The sequence below is a fragment of the Brassica rapa genome, chromosome A10 (genome assembly GCF_000309985.2).
Source record: "Brassica rapa cultivar Chiifu-401-42 chromosome A10, CAAS_Brap_v3.01, whole genome shotgun sequence".
NCBI classification, from domain to species: Eukaryota; Viridiplantae; Streptophyta; class Magnoliopsida; order Brassicales; family Brassicaceae; genus Brassica; species Brassica rapa.
The window spans coordinates 8,653,361-8,677,193 of NC_024804.2; the positions used below are offsets into that span (position 1 = coordinate 8,653,361).

The following is a 23,833-nucleotide window of genomic DNA, read 5'->3' on the forward strand; positions in this document are numbered from 1 at the left end:
AGAAAGGCACAGCAAAGATGAGAAGCTGAAAAAGAAAAGAAAAGACACTACAAGATTAAGGAAACCACCGGATCCAGTATATATCGCCGTATGGAGCATGAGTTTGGATAGATAAAGACCATATCTGGCAACCCACTCGCCTCCACCACCTCCAACAGCCCACTGTATCGAGCTCAGTTCGTCGTCCTCGAAACAAACATCCACATCCGATAGGAAAAACCATCAGGGTCCAAATCTAGAGAAACTAGCTATAGGCGTTAATCATCTAATAATTGTTTCTCCTTAATACCCTATATCTATATTATCAAAAGAGAAATACCCATTAAAAATACTCCTTAGTTTTAAATTTAATTACACTATCATGCCACTGAGAATTAAATTGAATTTCCTATTTTAATGTTTGTCTTTTTCAGTTAGATTAATGTTGTTTCCTTAAATAAATTTAAATTAAATGTAATTAAATCAACTTTAAAATATACATATATTAGCAAACTATTGAAACAACATAAACTATGAAAACAATTTAAAAGTTAGTTTCCACGCCTTTGGTCTTATAATACGTATATATTACCATATATAAACAAAATTAATGTTTATTACTATAACTTACCAATTAAATATTTTGCATATATATTAGACGTGATTCACTTATGTTTCAACCTTCCTTATTATAATTTTTTTGGAATATAATCATCATTTTTTGATAAAAAAAGGAATATTCCAGCAACATCAACTTCATATTTTGAATATAAAATTAACTTTATTCTCATGATTTAGTTAAAATAGGCGGGTCAATTTATATCCCGCCCAATTGGATTTTTAGAATAGTTGTAACTCATTTTCAGTTTGACCCAAACGCATGATATACTAATAATACATTTCAATTATACAATTAAATATAAAAAGATCAATATAAATTTGATCCAACAAAGTATATTAATATATATATATATATATGTATCCAATCTTTTTGTATAGTTACATAACTGCTCCAACACACATTTAATAAATATATACATAACACGAAACAGTAGCAGTAACAAAATATATGATATACACTCGTTACATAAACACCCGTGCTGTCGCACCGGTGAAGCTCTAGTAACTATTATAATTGTAAGAATGAGAGATTTGAACAATTTATTATAAGTTTATGGTTTATCATTTAATATATCAAACAGCTCTTAGTTTATACATAGTTTACATATACTAGAATGGTAAAGTATTATCTTTTTTTTATTAGTATACTCTTACGTAACTAAACCTCAAAGTGTACGTTAATAAAATAAGTAATTAATTTTCTGTTCTAGAATTAGATGATTTTTAGACCAAACTGGTGAATATATACTAGACAGACATTTATATTTGTTTGTACTGATATTCTATAACAGCTTGATATATTAGATTTGAACACTTACTTGTGAATATAGATTGCCAATGATTTTCTTCAAATATTTGATTCTTAGATATGTATTTGGAGTGAAACTAATTTTTACAGATGTCCATCTTTTTGAATTAACACTTATGTAATTCACTGAATTTACAGCAAAAGTTAAAAAAGAAACAAAACTCATATCAGTGACTCGGAAACCAGAAAGGAAGCACAATTTTATAGAGGTGGAAAATGAAATAACTTATGGAGAGTCAATAATAAACAAATCGAGAGCAGAAAACGTAATCCCCTTTCGTCATTTTATAATCGATGTTGCCTATTTGGTTTTGGTGATTTGTGTCACCTGCAAAACTTAATTTTTTTTGTGCATATAAGTTCTAAAAATAATTAAAATGAATTGTAATATATTAGTTCTTCAACATCAATGATATATTTAAGAAACCAACATTTGTACTCGTCATTTTACAATCGATAAAGATTGTAGTGTTGCAAAATGTTTAAACCATTTAAAGAACAAACATTGGTATAAAAAAAAAAACAGCACCATGCAGGGGTTAGCATCTAGTTCTGAATTAAAGGTGGAAAATAAAAACTAATCTACTCACTAGTCCTGTGACAAAAAAAAAATCTACCGACTACTCTCCCCATACAGATTCGAAACTAGCTAGGTCGAGACTCACAGTCAAACACAGAATGAACTCTTCGCGGTCCAATTGATTTAATCGGACGAACCAAAATTGATTCATCGGTTTAGACCCGGTTAAAGATTTAGGTTAATCAATCTCTCATCATTTTTCTCGTCTTAAACCAGGAGAGAGTTAGTTGATCTCGACCGATCCGGAAGAATCAGCGCCACTCTCATCCTCCTCCTGGCTTTGCTCTCGGAACCTTTTGGTACGCTTTCCAATCTTTAATTGATTGATTAATAACGAATGGGTTACGAGATATCATTTTTGTGTATTGTTAGACATTATGCAACGAAGTTATTCTAAAATTTGGGGGTTTATTCATCTCTTTTGATACTTCCTCTTATGTCTAACAATTTAGCGTTTGGGTCAATTCGTGATTTTGTTCCTTAAGGGAGGGATGATGAGCAGCGAAGTTGCTAGAGTTTACCGAGACATTCTTAAAGCAGTGGTGAAACATGTTGGGAAAGAAGACCACAAGTCTCATTTCACCGACTTTGTCAAGCGCGAGTTTCGCAACAACTCAAACTCACTCCACCTTGCCCGCAACTACACTTATCTTCTTAATAGCATTCACTCTCACAAGGTATGAAAGAAACACGACTTAGTTGGCTGCTTCTTGTGTTTAGTCTCTCACGTCGATAGCTAAATTGGCTATTGCAGGAGCTGTTGTTCTCATACAACATTGCAGTTGATAGAACTGAAGAAATGAAACGGGTGCTTGGCAAATCTGCAGCTAGTGTGGGGCTTCGTCTTCCCGAGGTTTACCAGCCTTAGATCATTACACATTCCTCCTTTTCTTTCCGGGGATTTAAGCCAGCCACTCTGGTTTCTTCTTCTTTTTCTTGGAATAAGTGTGATCCTCTTTGTAGCCAGACGACAGCTCTTGCATTCAAAGATCTGAGATGCATTCATTTCAATTTCTCCTTGTGTGTTCTTTACCACTTTACGTTTTGGGACAAAATAATATGGTTACCAAGAACATATTTTCAGGTTCTTGATATATATACAATATATGTTGTATCAAACCACCAAAATGAAAGAAGTGATGATATAATAATATGATCAAATCACGAACTCGTCTCATTTGTCTTCAAAAACCACCTTTTGTGCTTGAAATAGCCTTTGATTTTTATGAGCATCCTAATCTGATGTGTAACGTTATCCAATAGTACATAGGAACCGTGTTCTCGTTCTGTCTATGTTTAGATTACGAGATAATGATGAGAAAGGAGAAAAAGACTTTTGGGTTTATCCAAATCAAATAAAAGCCATCCATCCACCGCTTCAATTTTTTTTTCTGGTTAATGTATTTTTAAGTATTTCTTTATTTATTTATTTGATGGTGATTTCGATGCTGACCTTTAATCAATCTTTAAGGCTCTGGTGGGTTTGGTTTCAGTTTCCCTTAAATCTAAAAGGTGAGATCAGTACAGGTGCTTTGAGCAGAGAAGAGTTATGGGAAAAGGAGGAATGTCTCAGGGAGAAGGCTCAAAGGTGGAAGAAGAGAACATGGCTGCTTGGTTGGTTGGTCTCAACACTCTCAAGATCCAACCCTTTCCTCTTCCTTCCCTTGGTAAAGCCTATTCTTCTTCTCATGGGATCTGATTGGATTTTCATGTGACCCTTTTGTTCAAATCCTTGAAGGTCCTCATGATGTGAGAGTTAGGATGAAGGCTGTTGGAATTTGTGGAAGTGATGTTCACTACCTCAAGGTACTTGTAATCATTAGAATTAAATCTTTTATTTCTTGATTGGTTATGGGGTCTTCTTAACATTAGTTTTTGATGTTACAAAACAAAGACCATGAGATGTGCGGATTTCATTGTGAAAGAACCCATGGTGATTGGACATGAGTGTGCTGGGATCATTGAAGAGGTAGGTGAAGAAGTGAAGCATCTAGTGGTCGGTGACCGAGTGGCTCTTGAACCTGGGATTAGTTGCTGGAGATGCAACCTCTGCAAGGAAGGGAGATACAATCTTTGTCCTGAGATGAAGTTTTTTGCAACCCCACCGGTTCATGGCTCTCTAGCTAACCAAGTGGTTCACCCTGCGGATCTGTGCTTCAAACTGCCTGAGAATGTGAGTCTTGAGGAAGGAGCAATGTGTGAGCCACTAAGTGTTGGCGTGCATGCTTGTCGCCGAGCGGAGGTTGGTCCTGAGACAAACGTGTTGGTAATGGGAGCCGGACCTATTGGACTTGTCACCATGTTGGCTGCTCGGGCTTTTGGTGTGCCAAAGATTGTCATTGTGGATGTTGATGATAACCGTTTATCTGTAGCCAAACAGCTAGGTGCATATGGGATTGTTAAAGTGACAACAAGCTTAGAGGTTGTTACTCTTTTTACTTTTGGAATCTTTCTGAAACATAATGATAAGAATTTGTCCCTTTTACCTTTGCAGGATGTTGGTTCTGAGGTTGAACAAATTCAGAAAACTATGGGGTCAAACATTGATGTGACATTCGATTGTGCGGGTTTCAACAAAACCATGTCGACGGCATTAGCAGCCACTCGATGCGGTGGTAAAGTCTGCCTTGTCGGAATGGGTCACGGTATAATGACTGTCCCTCTCACTCCTGCAGCTGCAAGGTAATAACCTCTTTTGAACATCACATTAAGAAACTTTGAAAACAATTATGGTCCTGAAACAGTTTGGTTTTGAGACAGGGAGGTAGATGTGGTGGGTGTGTTCAGGTACAAGAACACCTGGCCTTTATGTCTGGAGTTCCTTACAAGTGGTAAGATTGATGTGAAGCCACTCATAACCCACAGATTTGGTTTCTCTCAGAAGGAAGTGGAAGATGCCTTTGAAACCAGTGCTCGTGGAAGTAATGCTATTAAAGTTATGTTCAATCTCTGAAACAAATAAAAAAAGTATTATTTGCTCTTCTAAGAACATTTCAGTGTTTCTGTAATAAGAATGCTTCTGTATCATCACTTTCGTAATCCTTCTTCTTGAATAGATAAATCTTTTATTATGACAGATATGACCATACAAAACAAAGTGTTACAAGATAGACAATGCTGAAATTGGACAAAACTCTCCCAGTTGTCTCCTAACATGGCATAGAGAAACTTATATATAATGGTACAAGAAGATCGTATAGGAAAGAACTCTGACAAGATTTCGAACTCCTTCAAGACATAGCCGCGGTTGTTGGAGCAGTGGACCACTTCCATACTTTAACTTGGCCGGTTCCATCACCCGTGAAAAATATGCCACCTGGACCTATCTGGATCGACCGTATCTCTTGCTTTGCAAAGATTTTGCCCCTCTCCGTAAATCTAATAAATGCACCTCAGCTTTCAGCAAACAGAATGAAGAATTGTAGATTCAGAAATCAATCAAGTGTTGCGAGACTTACGATGGCAAGTCGTAGAGACGTAAGGCACTGTCATTGCAAGAGCACAACAAAACCGGCTTTGCTTCTGCATCATGTACACCACATAAAGCTAGCACTCCCTGACATTTCCACAAGTTGTTCAGTTACATTACATAATAGAGACTAGGATAACACGTTTAAAGAGAAACTATACATGTTCTTCTTTGTGAGTGTATGTAACTTCTAAGTTGCCTCCTTCAACTGCAGCCCATATCTATAGAGCCGAGAAAGAAAGAAAAAATAAACGTCAACAGGGGAATGTTCACAAGATTCTCTGATAGATAGTTATCAATGAACCTGACCTTGACAGTGTTGTCCAATGAGCAAGACAAAAGAAACTGATCCCAGCAAATAAGAGACATCACAACTGATGTATGATCCGTGAGCGTTTGTATACATTGAAGATTATCTAGGCTCCAAACCTACAAACACAATAGACCCAACAAAATTAGCTCAAACAAAAAACAATGGAAGCTTTTAATACTAGTACTGACTTTAATAGATTTATCCATGGACCCGGAATAGAGCCTATTGGCCCCAACATATAGGGTAACAACACCAAGTGTATGGCCAGTCAATGATGCCGCTGGTTCAAAGCAGTTGGTGGCAGCACTATATCTCCATGCCAATATAGACCCATCCTGCACGCAAAGTAAACAACTTCTGACTTACTTAACCAAAAAGTCATTAACACACACTTGTGAGTTAGAACTTTACCTGTGTGCCTGCAAAGTGTAGATCCGTACCCACAACAAGAGAATAGACTTGGCCAATAGGTCCACTGAGACTCTGGTCTGCATTGGTTTCTATATTCCAAGCCTGTATTATTTATCAACAATACTATAACTCAACAAGCGAAGCAATAAAGCGTGACTGTCAAGGAAGACAATGCTAATAGCATCCAAATTTATAACTTACCTTCACAAGATTTGGCATGCCAACCAATAGCCATGGACCTTCACTAATCACACAGCCAACTTCCGCACCAAGATTGAGTACGCTTGTACACTGATCGAAAGAGAAAACAATAGGTAAGCTTAAACAAAAAAGTCATCAAGGCCCTCCCTGTCTGTGATAGAAAATAAAAAAGAATGGACCTGTCCAGAAGCACAATCCCAGAGACGGATGGTCTCATCTTTACTCGCAGTGTAAAGCTTATCAGATCCAGAAGGCAAAGCAATCCCAGTCACAAGCTTCTCATGCCCATCAAGCTGAGTCAGCAGCGAGAAACTATCTCCTATGCTCCAGCAATGCAAGTATCTACACTTATCACCGTGACTACAGCTCCCATCCACCCAATATCTGCAAACCTTCTCCGTCTTGGTCACCGTCCTGTTCCCACCTAACCTCCCCCAGTTATTACTAGAGTTCCCGTTAAACCCGGGTCCTCTCCGGTGACTCGGACCCGCAAACCCAGATTCGTCGGCGACCCTTTTGTTCGAGTAACCCGGACCCGGTAACTCTCGGTGTAGAAACTGGCAAGGGTTCCGATTGCACCGTCCCGCTCGCCAGTAGGAACAAACCTCCTGACGTGAGCCCTTTGCCGCCGCCGGACGATCGACCCGCCGAGTCTGTTAGTGTTTTATCTTGATTATATCTATACGATTTCGACTGAGAAGTTGGTTCGCGTTGTATCTCTACTTCAGTTCTATCGAGAAAAGTAAAACGCAATCAACACGAGAATTGTTTACCCAGACTTCGTTGCCTACTGTCTGGGGAGAGATCAAAACTCTCAAGCAATCACTAGCTCAGAATCAATACAAAGACTCGGTTTCTTTCTGCACAAGTAAACGGATCTCACCGAGTGACAAGTGCAAAGATAACCTCTGAAATACACCACCGGTAATCAGATACTCCTTTGGCTAGATCGCGAGCAGCTCTCCACCGTCTCCGTCGCGATCGTCGCCGAGAGTCTCTTTCTCTCTCCGATTCTGTTTCTCTAGTTCGTTAGCCTCTGTAACAAACTCTCCTCTGCTCGATGATGATGATGACGATAACATATCCTCATTAAAGGAAACTGTGTCGTTTCTGCTAATGGGCTCTGAACCTTTTCCTCGCAGGTGTAGCTGATGGGCCTCGACACAGGCCCAAGTTCTAAAACCAGCTTGGATGAGACGACAAACACTCACAAACTCCACCTTTGTCGGTTCTCCTGTCTGAAGCTCCACCTCTCTCCTGCGATACGAAACCCTAGCCCCTTTCACCTTTGATGAAAAGCTCCACCGAAACCAATCAGTTTCCTGACGATTCATCTCCAGTCCTCTTCTCTTTGACTTAAACCAGTCAAACGCCTCAACTTTTACCGCCGAGACTTAGAAACATGTAGACCTAAATCCTGCTCTACCTTCTTCTTCCTTTTCCACATAAACCCGTGAAAACCTTATCCTCCATCTTAACCCTTTCAGATTATTGACAGAAAATTTCAAGGAACCAAGCTCCGACTCTCCATACACCCCTCACACGAAGAACTTGAATCTCCATCAGATCTTCTGTATGCATGTGTAAGACGCCTTCTTTGCTTCCCTTTTTTTTCTTTTTTTTTTCTACTCGTACTTCACCACACGAGTTGAAGTCGATTCGTTTTTAGCTGACCCCTGTTTCTTCTTTATCTTCGAGGTAACTCAACCGACAAAACTACCCCGAGCTCCACCTCAACCTAACAGGCGAGGACTTTGGCCAACTCCAGACACTTCTGAAAAGCCGGACCAGGTAGACACTTAGTCAAGAAATCAGCTGCATTTAGGGTAGTATGCACCTTGATTAGGTTAACAGAACCCTCGTGGACCTTGTCTCGAATGAAATGGTACTTAGTATCCATATGCTTCGTTCTGCCATGATGAACTGCATTTTTAGCTAGACATATAGCACTCTGTGCATCACAGTATAGCTTGTAACTCTTAAAATTGAACCCCAATTCACCGCAAATTATCATCAACCATTTACCTTCCTTAGCTGCTTCAGTGAGAGCCATATACTCAGCTTCTGTGGTTGATAACGCAACTACAGACTGCAGTGTGGCTCGCCAACTGATAGTATTCCCCCCAACTTGAAAAAGATAGGCTGAAACTGATCTTCTGCGATCCAAGTCTGAATTGTAATCTGAATCGCTGTAGCCAACAATTTCAAACACTTCTTGCTTAGTGAATGTTAGACACATATTCAACGCTCCTGTTAAGTACTTGAAAACCCATCTGACTGCATCCCAGTGAGCTCTTCCTGGTTGAGACATGTATCTGCTGATCAGACAAATAGCAAATCCTAAATCAGGTCGAGAACCAATCATTGCATACATTAAGCTTCCAACAGCACTAGCATACGGAATCTTGTCCATGTAGTTAGCTTCTTCCTTGATCTCTGCATCAGTTAACTTTCTCAATTTATGCTGGGAACTTACTGGTGTAACAACTGGTTTTGCTCCCTGCATATTGAAACTTTTCAGTACTTGTTTCAAATATTTTTCTTGCGAAAGCTTTAGAACCCCATTCTTTCTGTCACGTATGATGTCCATCCCCAAGATACGAGTAGCTCTTCCCAAATCTTTCATTTCAAATTCAGATTTTAAGCTTTCCTTCAACTTTTGAATCTTCTTCATATCTTTTGATGCCACTAGCATATCATCCACGTAGAGCAGTAAGAACACTTTCTCTTCTAATGTCTTTCCTTTGAAATAGACACAAGGATCATGAATACTCTGAGTGTAGCCTTGTCTCTTCATAAACTCATCAAACCTTTGATTCCACTGTCTAGGAGACTGTTTCAAACCATACAAAGATTTCTTGAGCAAACACACTTTCGACTCATCTCCTTTCCTGATGAATCCTTCAGGCTGACTCATGTAGATTTCCTCATCTAGAGTTCCATGTAAAAAAGCTGTCTTTACATCTAGCTGTTCTAGTTCCATGTCATAGTTAACAACCACTGACAACAACAGCCGTATTGACACATGCTTTACCACTGGAGAGAAAATTTCGTTGTAATCAATACCCTCTATCTGAGTAAAGCCTTTAGCCACTAAACGAGATTTGAATCTGGGTAGTTCCACTCCCGGAATCCCCTCCTTGTACTTGAATATCCACTTACAACCAACAATTTTCTTCCTTCCTGGTTTATCAACAACCAACCATGTATTGTTCTTAGCCAAAGAATCAATTTCTTCTTGCATAGCTTTCTTCCAATGTATCCAGTGCTTACCTCTTATTGCTTCCGCCACAGTCTTGGGTTCTTGTATGTCAACATCTTTTGCACACATCAACGCATAAGCAACAACATAATCTCCCCCCTCTTCGTACATTGACGGTTTCTTTATGGTTCTCTTAGCTCTGTCTCGAGCCAAAACATAATCACTCAAGTTCTCTGTAGAAGTTTCCCCTGGCGTATCCTCTGTTTCATTCTGTTCCTCTGTTTCAGATTCTGAATTTTCTTCTTCTGACTCTGAACTAGGAGCTTCATTTACTTCTGACAGAGCTCCACCTGAACTAGAATCCTCAAAGGTTTTGTCAAAGCTAAAGGAAACTTTCTTTCCCTTCCTTTCTCTTGTAGACTTCTCAAGGCTCTTTTCAACAGAATCTTTAAACACCTTATCTTCATGGAAGATAACATTTCTGCTAATTGTACACTTACCATCCTCTGGTAACCACACTCTGTAGCCTTTTACGCCTTGGGGATATCCTACGAAGTAACCCTTTAAAGCTCTTGGACTCACTTTATCTTGAACCACATGAACATACGCTTCGCAACCAAACCTTTTAAGATGATCAAAAACCACTTTCTTTCCTGACCAAACTTCTTCTGGAATCTTGAAACTCAATGACGATGTTGGAGATCGATTTATCAGATATACTGCCGTCGATGCCGTTTCTGCCCAAAACTGTTTTCCAAACCCTGTCTCAGCTAACATGCTTCGAACCTTATTCATAATCGTTCTGTTCATTCTCTCTGCTACTCCGTTTTGCTGAGGAGTATAGGAACAAGTGTTATGACGTTTAATCCCTGAGCTCTTGCACAATCCATCAAAAGCCTTGTTGCAGAATTCCAAACCATTGTCTGTCCTTAAACATTTTACACGCTTACCGGTTTGATTCTCAACAAGTTGCTTCCACTCTTTGAAACTTTGAAATGCTTCATCCTTAGATCTTAGGAAATTAATCCAAACCTTTCTTGAATAGTCATCAATGAATGTTATGAAGTATTTACAGCCCGCAAGACTCTCTTCAACACTTGGTGAACCCCACAAGTCTGAATGGATGTACTCTAATGGCCCTTTAGACGTGTGCTTTCCTTCCTGAAAACTCTGCTTCTGTGCTTTTCCGAGAACACATTCTTCACAAAAATCAAGCGTATGCACTTCTTTTCCATCAAGATAGCCACCTTTGACTAATTCATTCATGCATTTTAACCCCATGTGACCTAGCCTCGAATGCCATCTCTTTGTCGTATCAACATCTGGTCTAGCAACTGCAGCAATTCCCTTTTGCACACTTCCATTTAGAAAGTACAAACCATCCTTGTATGTCCCTGTGATCACCTTCTTCCCATCTTTAGAGAAAGTAACGTTGAATCCAGCTCCTTCATAACTGCACCCGCTCTTTTCTAACTGTCCAAAAGATATCAGATTTCTACCCATCGTGGGCATATACCGCACATTAGTCAGAATCACTTCTGTCCCGTCTGGATTCACTATCTTCAACTTTCCAATTCCAGCCACTTCACTATGAGTATTGTTCCCCATTAGGACTTTCCCACCATTAACTTCTTTAAAGTCAAACAGAGCTTCTTTATCTGGTGTGATATGAAATGTGCAACCGGAATCCAGGACCCACTGATCACGCGTATCATGAATACTTGCCGTTAAGATCATAGGTTCCTGTCTCTGAGCAACATTTGCATTCTGCTGTTTGTTCCCTTCCTTTCTCTCCGGGCAGTCCCTCTTGAAATGACCTTCTCTGCCACAGACCCAACACTCTCTTGGTTTAGCTGGTGTCTGTGACCTAAAGCCCTTTCTAGAACCGTTATCTCTGCTCTTACTTCTTCCTCTCCCTTGTTTCTTTCCTTGGTGCTTATCACCTTTTCCTTGAGATGCCATGAGTCCCTCACTAGCTGAACTTGACTTTCCAACTAGTCCCTTTTCTCTTAACTCAGCTTCCTTTGAGTAAGCGGAAGTTGTAACTTCCTTTAAAGTCAGTGTCTCTTTGCTGTTCCCATACTTCAAGGTGTGAACCAGGGAGTCGTATTGAGACGGTAAGCTTGATAGCACTTGTATGGCTTGATCTTCATCAGATATAATGATGTTAAGACTTGCCAAGTCATCCACCAACTTTAGAAATCCATCTAAATTTTCTTCAATCGATTTCTGCTCTGACATCTTGAAGCTTGCAAAGCTTTGCTTCAGGTAGATCCTATTTGGCAGAGTCTTAGTTTGATAATCAGCCTCCAGTGCTTTCCAAACCCCCATGGCCGTCTGTTCTTTCATCACTTTCCTCAACACAATATTAGTAAGGCTAGAGCATATTAGATTTCTCACTCTAGTATCCTTTTCTTTAGCTTTGGGATCAGGTTCCTCTTTGGCTTCCAGCTTCAAGTCCTCATCATCTTTCTCCGATGATTCTTCACTTGATTCAGCTTGCAGCACCTTACCGAGTCCCTGTAACTCAAGCTGCATAAGCATCTTGAACTTCCACATCCCAAAATCACCTTTACCATCAAACTTCTCCATCTTGAACTTCGTAACAGACTCCATTATCAAGATCCGAGCTCGTAACACACAGATCCACAGAAAACACTTAGGATCGACTGACGCCCTAGATCACGATCACTCGCAATCACCTCCTGCACAACAACCTTGCGCTCTGATACCACTTGTTAGTGTTTTATCTTGATTATATCTATACGATTTCGACTGAGAAGTTGGTTCGCGTTGTATCTCTACTTCAGTTCTATCGAGAAAAGTAAAACGCAATCAACACGAGAATTGTTTACCCAGACTTCGTTGCCTACTGTCTGGGGAGAGATCAAAACTCTCAAGCAATCACTAGCTCAGAATCAATACAAAGACTCGGTTTCTTTCTGCACAAGTAAACGGATCTCACCGAGTGACAAGTGCAAAGATAACCTCTGAAATACACCACCGGTAATCAGATACTCCTTTGGCTAGATCGCGAGCAGCTCTCCACCGTCTCCGTCGCGATCGTCGCCGAGATAAGTCTCTTTCTCTCTCCGATTCTGTTTCTCTAGTTCGTTAGCCTCTGTAACAAACTCTCCTCTGCTCGATGATGATGATGACGATAACATATCCTCATTAAAGGAAACTGTGTCGTTTCTGCTAATGGGCTCTGAACCTTTTCCTCGCAGGTGTAGCTGATGGGCCTCGACACAGGCCCAAGTTCTAAAACCAGCTTGGATGAGACGACAAACACTCACAGAGTCGGTCGAAGACTCGCTTGCTGCCTCCGTTCAAATCGAAATCCATAGGCCTTTTGTATCTGCCTAGCTCGCTCTTTTTCTATAGATTATCGTTTAATGTTTTTACCGTAACGAAACGGAGTTTGATCAGTAGAATTCGATCATGAATTCGAGGAAACCGTAGAAAAAATTACCAAACAAAAGTAGGTTTTTGTGTTAAAAAAAAAAAAGCTTCGGATCTTCTTGAAGAGGAGGACACAAGTAGGAGAGAGAGAGAGAATAAGTAAAGAGTTGCGTCAGCTTGACGACAGTAACTTAAGGTACTATTTTACCCCTAACGATATTATTTTATTTTACAAATTTACTTACTCGTCTGTTTGTCGGAATGTCGGTTAAAACCGGTTATTGTTCTTACCTTCTTTTCCTTAACCACAAGTTATTTTTCTTACCTTCAGTTTGAAATATGAGTACATTGGACTTGTAAGATTGTTTTATTTCCGAACATACCGGTTGTGCTTTGTGGAAAAAATGATAAGAATGGCGTACTGCGATTACATTCTAGATTAAAGAGTACAGTGCAAATAAAATTTGGTTAACATCCTCAATAAAGCTTCACCATTATAATTTGTAAATACAAACGCAAGCAAACCCGTTAATTCTGCTAACATGTAACAGGAGTTATGCTTGGTTTACTTCTTTAATTTGGTTTAAACATGTCTGCCGGTTTTGTTATCTCAGCTACGGTTTAACCTAGTATATGTAAGGCTTTGGCAACTACGTATCAGTTTCGCAACCATTTCAACTTTTGAATGCTGACGTATCAGTTTTACAATCATTTAATGTGTTTACACACTAATTTTTTAATTCTATCGCAAACAATTTAATGTGTTTACACACTATTTTTTTTAATCAGCTCATTTTTAGTTTTCGTATTTTTAATCTTTGTATAAGATTCACTTCAACTAAAATGCCGAAATGAGAATGCTTTTAGAAATTGATAGTTTCGTATCTTGCCGAACTTGGCCATGTTTGAGGTTTTTGCATACGAAAATAACAAATAATTGTGATTGGTTATGAATTAAGAAAACTAAGATGAAAAATGTCACACACAAAGTTGGATCTTTAGTTTAGCCAAATATTGTTTTTCTGTACAGAGATTTCATATCAGACCAAGAATTAAAAACATAATGAGATTATCAGAAAAAACTCAGAAATCATAAAAGTTTTAAAAGAAAAGAAAACTCACGAAATCAATTGAAAAACATAATTTATGTACCGAGTGAAGATTTCACATTATTCTTAACGCAACTCTAACTTATTTCACTCGATTATATCGTGTTTTTATCATATTTACCAAGAACTTTTATAAAAAAATACACTTTATTGGTTATAGACTACGTCAGTTTTTAATATGTCCAACAATATTGACATGACGTCTATCCATTTTTATTGGTATTCTTAAAGTATGTTCCAATAATTATGTATGTAAAATAAGCCTAACATATCAGTTTTACATTTATTTATTTTTCTTTATATTTGTAGAAGAAAGTAAGTTTGGGTAAAATATTTGGATCTGAAGAACCGGACCGAACATGATTTGAAAGTAATATTAAACATAAACTAAAACTGATTAAGTACTTAAATGAATCTAAAAGTTTAATATCCGGATAACTAGACCTGAATCCGATCCAAACTGAAATATTTTGGATACCAAAAATATCTAAACACACAATTATATATTTAAATATAGTAGCTATTTTAAATTTTATATCTATTAATATTCATTAATATGAAAATATCTACAATAACAAAATATGTTCAAAATACTGAAAATATATATTTTCTCCATCTAAATATTTAAATTGAACTATTTTTTATGTAAATTTAAGTATTTAGTCTTAAATTATTCAAATTTATATGTTTTATATTATTTTTATTTTTGGATTTTGAGGATTAAGTATATTTGGATTTTTGTTAAAAAAAATACATACTTAAAATAGATACCTGGACTCGAACCCGAACCAAACTTGCAATGACTCGAACCAAATCCAATCCAAGTTCAAACAAAAATTTGTAAATATACGAATCATATTTAAATTTCTAAAACTAAAAATCAAAATCTAAATAGATAAACTGAATCCGAACGGATATTTGAATGCTCATCCCTTGAAAAAGATATACGACAAATTTATTATAGCGTAAAATAAATAATCTAATCAATTATTTCACTTAGCGCCGTGCGTGGATCATTACCTAATTACCTAATCTTCTTATATCTCATCATCATTAAACACCATCATCCATTGTAGTCGTCTTCTATGCTTTGATTCTCACGTCTTTGAATTCTCAGTGAGCTTCTAAAGTAGGATCTATCCTTCCTGTTACAAAACAATATATGAATCTAACAGTAACACAATCGATCGGCAAAAAAAATTATAGGATACAAATATACGCTTCGTCTAGTCCAAACCAATATAAATTTTAACAAAAGAAACAAAATTGTGGTCTGAATAAACTATAAGCAAAGCAGGCATAAAGAGTGCAAGTGTGTTGTAGACTTGTAGCCAATGAGAATTTATAGTTTTTGAGTTTGAATCAAACTATTAGCATGTATAAAGAAAAAGAATATGTAAGTATGTTGTTTGATCAACAACCTCACACAAGCGACCATCTGCCCATATCCTCCTGTGTTTACCCTATTACTAGTAATCGGATTTGGATCCCTCAGTCTCCGGCTCATGTTACTTCCATGATGAGCATATATAGTCTACAATCATGTTATCTTTGAAGAAACAGAGGCGTAGCCTAGCTCTAATCCCTTGAGACTTCATGAAGCCAGTTGGTAACATTACTTCTGAATAATATTAAATGGAAATCAAGAAAACTATCTTCAAAGTTTCAGTTAATTAACATAAAACAAGAAGATATTCAAATTGTGTTAGAAAGAATAATAATATAGTATTTATTAGACTCGTATATCTCCATTCTCTATCCGTATCGTACTACTAGTCTACCAATAAAAAATAGGTAGTTGAACTTTTGACCAATCCTAGAAATTCAGAAAATCTTACAAAATTGAAAAAAACAAAAGAATATTCAAATTCTAAAAACTCCAGAGTGACACGTCAGCATCTCCGGTCAAGTCGTTATGATTCCATCCAAGTTCCGGCGGCGGCAAGAGCATCTCCTCCGCCATATTCTCAAGAAACCTTGGCATCCCAAAACCCGCTTCTTCATCCATATAAAACACACCGTTCTCTTCCGTGGTCTCCCCACCCGTTTGCCCAACCGTCTCCTCCGCCGGTTTCACTGCCTCAACCATAGTCGTCTCAGTCGTAGCCGTCTCCTTCTGAAACGCCATTGCAGCTTCAGCCGCAGCTCTCTGAATTTCTTTAGGACAAGTAGACTCAGGAATCCGGAGACGCCACGCCGAGTCGGCGAAATTAAGACAAGCGGAGCGGCCACGAAGGGCTAAAGCGGCGACGTCGTGAGCACGAGCGGCCATTTCGACGGTCGGAAAAGTCCCTAACCAAATCCTCGACTTCTTGTTAGGCTCCCTAACTTCACAAACCCATTTCCCTGAGTTTCTCTGACGAACTCCTCTGTAAATCGGATGACGTGTCTCACGAAACTTCTTCCTCCCTGCTCGTTTCTTCGGACAGCTCGAAGCTAGCTTCGGAGAACACTCACTACTGTCGGAAACTGGAGATCTGTGGTCAGGGATCGAGAGGAACGAGTCTGAGAAAGAAGTGTAAAATGGATCCATCGAGTAAAACGAAAACAGAGTCTTGATTTTGGATAAGGTGTTAATTTCTCTTTCTTTCTTTTTTGGATTTTAAAGTGTTTTTAGTTATAGAGAAAGAGAGGAAGATTTGTTGTTTTTATAAGGTGTTAAAAAGGGGAACACGGAGTATCTGGTAACGACAGCTGTCCCATGTCTATCGGCTTACACGTGTTCTTTATGTATTTAGTCTTGTGTATATATATATAGTTATTGTGCACTGTGTGATGCACCTATTTGATGATTCAGTTTATTTAATAGTTATGTTCGTGGAAAGGGGACGATTTGGAGAAAAGGACAAAAGAGGCTTTAGTTAAAACGAAAAGAAAGAAAATGACGTCATGGAACACGGTTTTGACAGTTGGATTGTAACTGCTTCTCTTTGGTTCGGGAGGCGCGCCACGTTAAGATGGACGGTGTGTTCGCTGTCAAGCCACGGTTTGGGTTTGGTTTTTTGAGCCTGACCCCACACGCTTTTTTGTGGGACCCGTAATGTTTATTTTTGAGATATTATTTTAGTTTTATGGATCTTTTTGGTATCTAGTCAACTGGCATACTATACATACGTAATACGTGTACGGGTCTGCTTTAGTTTCTTTCGTTAAGACTGGAATACACTCGACACTGAGCTTTTCAGTTTGTATAGTTCCTTTATGAAACGTACATCCGGAAATAAGACCGTGTAAATTGGTTTGGTGCTATTTGGTTAGGGTAAGAAAGCCATTCTATTGTTTTTTTTTTCTTTCTGAATTGAGGCTTCATTCTATTGTTTTTTTTTTTGGGTAAAATCATTCTATTGTTTTCTTGCACTCGAACATTATATTAGGTTTGAGCTCGCATGAAACTATGTTATTTTTGCTTAAATTTGGCGCTTTAATATTCTAAAGTGGAAAAAGCATACAAATAGAACCTACTCTTATATCTTTAGAATTTGACTATGTGGTTAATATAGAGTAAATATTTACTCTAAATTAATTTTAATTAGAATTTGACGCTGTGGTTAATATAGAGTATAAATATCTACTCTAAATTTTATGTTGCTTTGATTTATTTTTTATAGGTTTTTTATATAAACTTTTTCGCTTATATATTGTTATATAAAAGACATAAGAAAAACATTAAAAAATACAAAAGGCTCACATAATCCTTACTAAGCTCAGGTAAAATGAGGTCTAAACTGAAATGACCTACAAAATAGAAGTAAAAACTTTGAAAACTCTAACAATCACCTTGGTCAGAGCCACCGCCGAAGAGTACACATCCTTTGAAAACGGAAACCACCAAGACGACCATCAAAACAAGGAGAGATGAAGCATGAGTAGAACCAGCGCAAAAGCACACCGACAGGACCGCAACCTAAGATACACGAGAAGGAAAAACGAGAGTGAATTACTGTGAATGGGGAGAGTCATTAAGAGGTGGAAAGAGATGGTGGTGCCGATCCAGTCGTCTCTTCCTGCTTTGAAGTCAGCCACTGTCGAAGCCCCCTTTCAAAACCCGTTCTCTGTGAAATATCAAACAAAGTTTCACATTGGAGATTAGACAAAAAAAATCTAATATATAAAGAGAAGTCCAACTTTATTAGTACGAGACCTTTTGGAATGGAAACCAAAAGTAAAACCACGCGGGCTTGCCTAAAGCCCAAAGTGGACAATATTGTACTAATCGGACAATATAGAGTTGTAAATGAATTTAATAAATCCCAATATTGGTATCAGAATACTAGGTTGACGAAGATCTGCAAGAAGACCAAAAATTCTCTTAAGTAAGAATAAGGGAGGTTCGGCAGAAACAATCAAGATGATTATGGAACCTGTGATGACATTCTCAAAGGACCGAAATATTGTGGGAGACGCATTCTCAAAGGAAAGAAACACACGAGATGAGTGTGATCCTTAGTTTGAGGAGGATAATGTGAAATATCAAATAAAGTCTCACATTGGAGATTAGACAAATGAAAGTCTAATATATAAAGAGATGTTCAACTCTATTAGTACGAGACCTTTTGAGATGGAAACTAAAAATAAAACAATGCGGGTTTGCCTAAAGCCCAAAGTGAACAATATCGTACTAATCGGACAATATAGAGTTGTACATAGATTTAATAAATCACAACATTGTCGTCCTCCAAACGACGAGCTTACTCATCAGACCCTGCAGTTTAAACATCACCAAAACCTCTCCACCGTAACGACTCACCGCCTCCCCCGGCCCTCACTACCAATATGACTCCCGGAAGCTCAGGAGGTCACTAGGAGGGGAAAAAGACTGTGCAACCAAGAGGAGCATAGAAACAGACCTGTTCTCTAAAGATATCTACAAAATAACAAACTGTTCAAATCAACTAAGTATATTTTTTTGTATAAATATCTATAATTCTTCGTTAAAATTAAAAGCAAGTGTACTTTTTTTTCTTTATAACTAAAAAACGAAGACGTTTGACAAAATTCTAACAACTGGAACCAATTGTTTTCACTTCAATACACATGCAACAAATGATGTATTTACACCAAATACGTCAATGAATCTTCTATCAGTTTATCAACTAGAATTGATAGGATGCATGCGGATGGGTAAGGATTTTGTAGTCCATTTAATGTAAGATAACAAGCAATTGCCCTCAGCAAAGTGTGTTATTCCATTCGTTTAATGGGGTGTCTGCGCGTTGCTTAGGTTCTAGTAACCGTTTAACGGTTATTACTCAGCTCTCCACATTGCTCTGAAACGTCCTATCAAAATCAACACACTAGCTGGGTAAGACTTGATCAGTCCACTTGACTTGGTTAACTCGGCTCAAGTAAGACGTGAATGATTCACTTATCTTGGTCCATTCAGCCAAGTAAGAGTTAATCAGCCAGAAAACTCGTTTACTGGAGTTGCTATACACCCTATACAATAAATCAAAATAGCAAAGCATCCAACTATACCATGTACACAACAATTTACCGTTGCTTCTAGAATTTGATACTTTTGTTTCCTAAAACAAACATTTCTCTATCTAGAGGCATCATAAACAATTGACCAGCAAAAACAAAAACACCATACACAACTTAGTAGAACTTTTATACACAAAAAGAAACACAGTCTACCAAAAATATAATTCTGTGACTATATTTGCCTCATATAAATCATAAGTAGAAAAAAATATAACAATCATAGAGCAATTCAGCATGCAGCATATTAGATCTTAATAACCTGTTTTGATTGACAACAACAACGACCCAAAAAGCAAAAAAAAAACAAAAACAAAAACAAAAATCTCATAGGACCTGAAAAGGAAGAGAGAAGAAGAAAATGACCGCTTAGATGGAATCATTTGTAACTCCAGAGACTATCTCCTTCATGATTCTCCAGCGAATCATCCTCCATCGTCGGATTTATCATTCTGGGTGGGCTCATCAGCATCCCTTCCGCCATCTCCGTCAACAAATTCGGCATATCCAACATGGCTTCCTCGTCCATAAACTCCAACGAAGAAAGCATTGCTTTTTCCTCCTCCTCCCTTCCGGGTTGACCCGGTTCCATTACCTTCTCGACTCCACCCGGGTCCGGTTGCTTCGTCTCGGCGGCTCTCGCGGCGGCAGCTCTTATATCCGCAGCAGAGTTCGAAGCCGGAGCCACATACGTCAAAGCCAAACCAGGAAAATTCAAAACGGCGTCGGGGCCTTTCAGAGCCAGCGCCGCAACGTCGTAAGCGGCGGCAGCCATCTCCGGTACCGGATAAGTCCCGAGCCAAATTCGCGTCGTTTTACGCGGCTCTCGAATCTCCGACACCCATTTTCCGTTCCGTAGCCGAATCCCCCTGAAAAATGAGTGCCGGCCGGATAATCCGGTCGTCGTTCTCTTCGTGGAAGATCCACCGGCGGAGTGAGAAGGTCTCGGTGACGGAGATGGGGAAGAAGATGAGCCTGGAGAGGATTGAGGAGACTGATGATCAGAAGGTTTGGAAGGCAATGCGACTGAAGCTAGAGGAAACGTCGTCATTTGTTTATTCCCCGTGGTCGGAGAATCGCTAATGTTCGACATAGTAAGAAACACAAAGAAGCTTAAAGTTCTGTCTGATAATTAAACTTACTAAAGTGTCTGTGTTCTGCTTTTTTGGATCAATGTGTGTTTATATATTTATATATATGCGTGCTCTTGGAGGAGAGAGAGAAAACCCGTGGGGAATTCGTGAGATCATCCGTTTTATGTTTGTGTTTGATTGATTATGTTAGCTGTTAGACATAAATACTAATTTAGATGATTTGTTTATGATCGTAACTTTATATAGTATAAATTTTAAACCCCTTTTATACTCACTAGTGGCATTCCGGCGCTACGCGCCGGGTTCAGCGCCGGGTTCGTATGTTTTAGTTTCTAATGAATTTAAATTTTTTTTTGATTCATATGATAATTGATTAGTGATAGTAGTGTATTAGTTTGTTTTGAAATATGTTAAAGAGGATGTGTTTGTTTTGTGATTATGTTGTATGACTTTGATATTTGTGTTATTCACATGGAAAATTTTCATGTTTACCATTTTTTTGATATAATTATTCATGTTTACCACTACTAAAGATACATCTTGAAAAATATGTTCTTTATTAAGAGTCAAAAGACTCTTGTACATTTATTTTCTCTATATATAATAAATAAATAAATAAATTTATGTTTCAAATTATACTTTTGAAATTCGAACTTATTTTTTTGAATTTTTGAAAACTGAAATGATTTTTGAAACTATTTTCTAAAAGTTTTTTATATTATTTAAGTATTTATTTATATATTTATTAGAATCCTAAAATTCACACTCCAAAAACTCTACCCCATCCGTCAACTAAAAACTCCAAGTCTAGATTAGTTAACTCTATGGTTATAAATGTCTTTTTTTCCTTTTTAAAAATGAAGGTAAAAATAATTAGTGTAAATATGAAAAGTGGCATTATGAATGTGGTGTATTTGACAATTTTCCTATTCACATTGTATTTCGTTTTGCTGATATTGTGTTTTTTAAATTTCATTTTTAGTTTTGATGTGTTACAATTATTTCTATATTTATTTGGTTTGTTTTAAACTTTCTGCAACAATTTGTTCTCAAATTATCTCATTTTAACTACTGTAATTCATTAATATTGCATTGTTTATTCTTGAAATTTATACATTTTAGGTTATATTATGGTATTGGCCTTTATTATGTATTTTTATCTAATTTTAAATTTTATTTGTTATTTTGCTAATTTATAAAAAGAAATAGGTAGGGGTGGAAATACTCTAAATGTATAAAATTATTTATAGTTAATACCAATATTTTATAAATAAAAATATACATTAAATTTGAAATTAATTTTCTTTTAATTATTATGAGGGTCGATATATTGATATTAATTCTCTATTTATCTTTATATATATGATTTTGTATGTCTTGACATAATCTTTGTCCTAACTTTCATCAATTCTGGTATCTTAAGCTTCACATGAAAATGTAGTAATTTTCTGAAAACCATTTTTCTACCTGGCATTTAGTCACTATAATCGCTGATTTGTCGTCATGATTTTTATTTAAGAAATGGGAGTCTGAGTGTTCAAAGAAACCGTATAATACCAATAAGTAATGAGACGATTAGCTTGATATTTATTCGGGTGACTAAGGCCGGTTGATGAACTGAGAGAAATCTCATGTGTATGGGATCCTGAGATAAGGTCTCATTAGTGCTCCTGAGATTATAACTCCTTCCAATTCAATAATAATACACTACTTGTGCTCTATCAATAGCTTGGTGTGTTTTGATCTGTTCCAAATGTTAATTATGGAAGAACATGAATGGCTCTGAAATCTGTAGGCAACTCTGAGACATGATTACACAAAAAGAGCAAAGAGCACTCCGCAGGTATTGATACAGAAACCATAATATATTAACACTTGACAGTGTCAAATACACGTTGATATGTCTGTGGGATACTACCAGAGTTTCTTTCACCAACCTGCTTTAAGAGAAGGAAACAAAATAAGAAGAAGAAAAAAAAAGCATTGCTCTAACATGAAACCTAGTGAGTAAGAATAATAACAGTTTCTCCAATTCAAAATGAGCTCTCAGATCCAACCATTGCTCCCTTGCTCTACCACAGTATAGCTTCTCCACAATTTTAATCCTACAACTTCTTAACTGTACAACAACAACAACAATGCACAATTCAAGTTTTCAGTAACTCGATTGAGTAGATGCTCATAGATATGGTTCCAAATCAACAATCTGAAACCTCAAAAGCTTAAAGTTTCAATCTTTATAAGTACATTAATAAATGTAAGTTTTACCATATACTCACAATTGCTTAGTAGAAACAGAGACCAATCCAGTTTAAGTTTTTTTTTACCTGAAGCAGCAGATCTACGTTTGGCAAGCTTGGATCTTTCAAGCTCCATCTGCATATCCATCAACATGTTCATTCGTTGCAACTCAATCTCCTTAGCAGCTTCCATCCTCTGTTTCTCCAACTCAACCATCATCCTCTGCTTCGCACCTTCGATCCTCTCGTACACCTCTCCCAACTTCAGAATCACTCTCGCAAGCTCCCTACACGACGACCCTTCACCTCCAGTCGGATATACCTCATCCACTCCACTCTTCTTCCTCACCACAAACCCCCAATCACAGACGTCATCGTCCTCATCCTCATCATCATCGTCCAAAGAGCTCCCACTCGATTTAGATCCGGCCGCATTCTTCAATGCTGGTTTCAAAATTTAAACACAAATCTGAATCTCATCAACCAAAAAAATGTCGACAACCAAAGGTATGATTAATTGCAATAAATAACATCATACGGAATCAATAGAAGTCGATCCAATAGTATGGGGCCGGGACGAAGAGTGAACGAATCAGCCATAAATAGAGTTGATGCTTGACAGAGAGTGATCTTCGAGATTTCGCAGTGGTGTGGCTGTTCAACGCAGGCAACGAACCCATTTATAAGCGGAGCTACGGTGGAGGATGCTAATTCCACTTTAATGCGAGAGAGTAGAAGTAGTGATGGAGAACTCGTAAATGCTTAGATTAATGGATAAATTGGTATTTACAATAAAGAAGACATTTAAAGAGCATAAATGATTGATAGGAGCTTGCAGTAACGGGGTTGAAGACGACGTGGAAGAGACGGGAAGATGAACTCTGGATGCTTCAGACAAAGTTAGAGCTAGGCAAGATTGGACT

The 23,833-nt window shown here is 37.7% G+C and overlaps 6 protein-coding genes across 7 annotated transcripts; 2 read left to right on the forward strand and 4 right to left on the reverse strand.

The window, feature by feature from the left end:
• Positions 1-2,063: 2,063 nt before the first annotated feature.
• LOC103832672 lies at positions 2,064-3,158 on the forward strand. 2 transcript variants are annotated; one of them, XM_009108734.2, is made up of 3 exons: positions 2,064-2,287; positions 2,474-2,665; positions 2,743-3,158. In XM_009108734.2, the coding sequence occupies exons 2-3, from the start codon at positions 2,480-2,482 to the stop codon at positions 2,854-2,856; spliced, it is 300 nt and encodes a 99-aa protein (XP_009106982.1). In that variant the 5' UTR covers positions 2,064-2,287; positions 2,474-2,479; the 3' UTR covers positions 2,857-3,158. The 2 variants fall into 2 exon arrangements, with proteins under 2 accessions (XP_009106982.1, XP_018509754.1); XM_018654238.2 differs by having other exon boundaries at positions 2,145-2,287; positions 2,478-2,665.
• A 241-nt stretch (positions 3,159-3,399) lies between these two features.
• Positions 3,400-5,064, forward strand: LOC103832662 (sorbitol dehydrogenase). Its single transcript, XM_009108722.2, has 5 exons — positions 3,400-3,655; positions 3,727-3,794; positions 3,883-4,410; positions 4,483-4,670; positions 4,749-5,064. The coding sequence occupies exons 1-5, from the start codon at positions 3,538-3,540 to the stop codon at positions 4,939-4,941; spliced, it is 1,095 nt and encodes a 364-aa protein (XP_009106970.1). The 5' UTR covers positions 3,400-3,537; the 3' UTR covers positions 4,942-5,064.
• Positions 5,034-7,038, reverse strand: LOC103833487 (zinc finger CCCH domain-containing protein 63; the record flags this gene model as incomplete). Its single annotated transcript, XM_033281786.1, has 8 exons — positions 5,034-5,366; positions 5,447-5,544; positions 5,619-5,678; positions 5,767-5,886; positions 5,959-6,105; positions 6,182-6,283; positions 6,383-6,472; positions 6,562-7,038. Coding segments are annotated over 8 exons (1,242 nt in total), but the record flags the coding sequence as incomplete, so codon positions are not given.
• An 8,593-nt stretch (positions 7,039-15,631) lies between these two features.
• Positions 15,632-18,487, reverse strand: LOC103832651 (dehydration-responsive element-binding protein 1D). Its single transcript, XM_033281785.1, has 2 exons — positions 18,237-18,487; positions 15,632-18,147 (listed from the first exon to the last, which is right to left on the reverse strand). The coding sequence occupies exon 2, from the start codon at positions 16,626-16,628 to the stop codon at positions 15,966-15,968; it is 663 nt and encodes a 220-aa protein (XP_033137676.1). The 5' UTR covers positions 16,629-18,147; positions 18,237-18,487; the 3' UTR covers positions 15,632-15,965.
• A 1,198-nt stretch (positions 18,488-19,685) lies between these two features.
• LOC103832641 (ethylene-responsive transcription factor ERF025) lies at positions 19,686-20,780 on the reverse strand. Its single transcript, XM_009108703.3, has one exon. It carries the CDS (start codon positions 20,667-20,669, stop codon positions 19,956-19,958), a length of 714 nt encoding a protein of 237 aa, XP_009106951.1. The 5' UTR covers positions 20,670-20,780; the 3' UTR covers positions 19,686-19,955.
• Positions 20,781-22,775: 1,995 nt separating this feature from the next.
• LOC117129312 (trihelix transcription factor ASIL2-like) lies at positions 22,776-23,590 on the reverse strand. The gene is made up of 3 exons (XM_033282882.1): positions 23,587-23,590; positions 22,998-23,354; positions 22,776-22,789 (listed from the first exon to the last, which is right to left on the reverse strand). The coding sequence occupies exons 1-3, from the start codon at positions 23,588-23,590 to the stop codon at positions 22,776-22,778; spliced, it is 375 nt and encodes a 124-aa protein (XP_033138773.1).
• Positions 23,591-23,833: the final 243 nt, after the last annotated feature.

Excerpts from the sequence above, each read along its gene's own strand:
- LOC103832672 (XM_009108734.2), top strand. The coding sequence starts at position 2,480 with ATGATGAGCAGCGAAGTTGCTAGAGTTTACCGAGACATTCTTAAAGCA. Across the intron at positions 2,666-2,742 it reads ATAGCATTCACTCTCACAAG|GAGCTGTTGTTCTCATACAA; the intron begins GTATGAAAGAAA and ends TGGCTATTGCAG.
- LOC103832662 (XM_009108722.2), top strand. The coding sequence starts at position 3,538 with ATGGGAAAAGGAGGAATGTCTCAGGGAGAAGGCTCAAAGGTGGAAGAA. Across the intron at positions 4,411-4,482 it reads AAGTGACAACAAGCTTAGAG|GATGTTGGTTCTGAGGTTGA; the intron begins GTTGTTACTCTT and ends TTACCTTTGCAG. Across the intron at positions 4,671-4,748 it reads CTCACTCCTGCAGCTGCAAG|GGAGGTAGATGTGGTGGGTG; the intron begins GTAATAACCTCT and ends GTTTTGAGACAG.
- LOC103832651 (XM_033281785.1), bottom strand. The coding sequence starts at position 16,628 with ATGGATCCATTTTACACTTCTTTCTCAGACTCGTTCCTCTCGATCCCT.
- LOC103832641 (XM_009108703.3), bottom strand. The coding sequence starts at position 20,669 with ATGTCGAACATTAGCGATTCTCCGACCACGGGGAATAAACAAATGACG.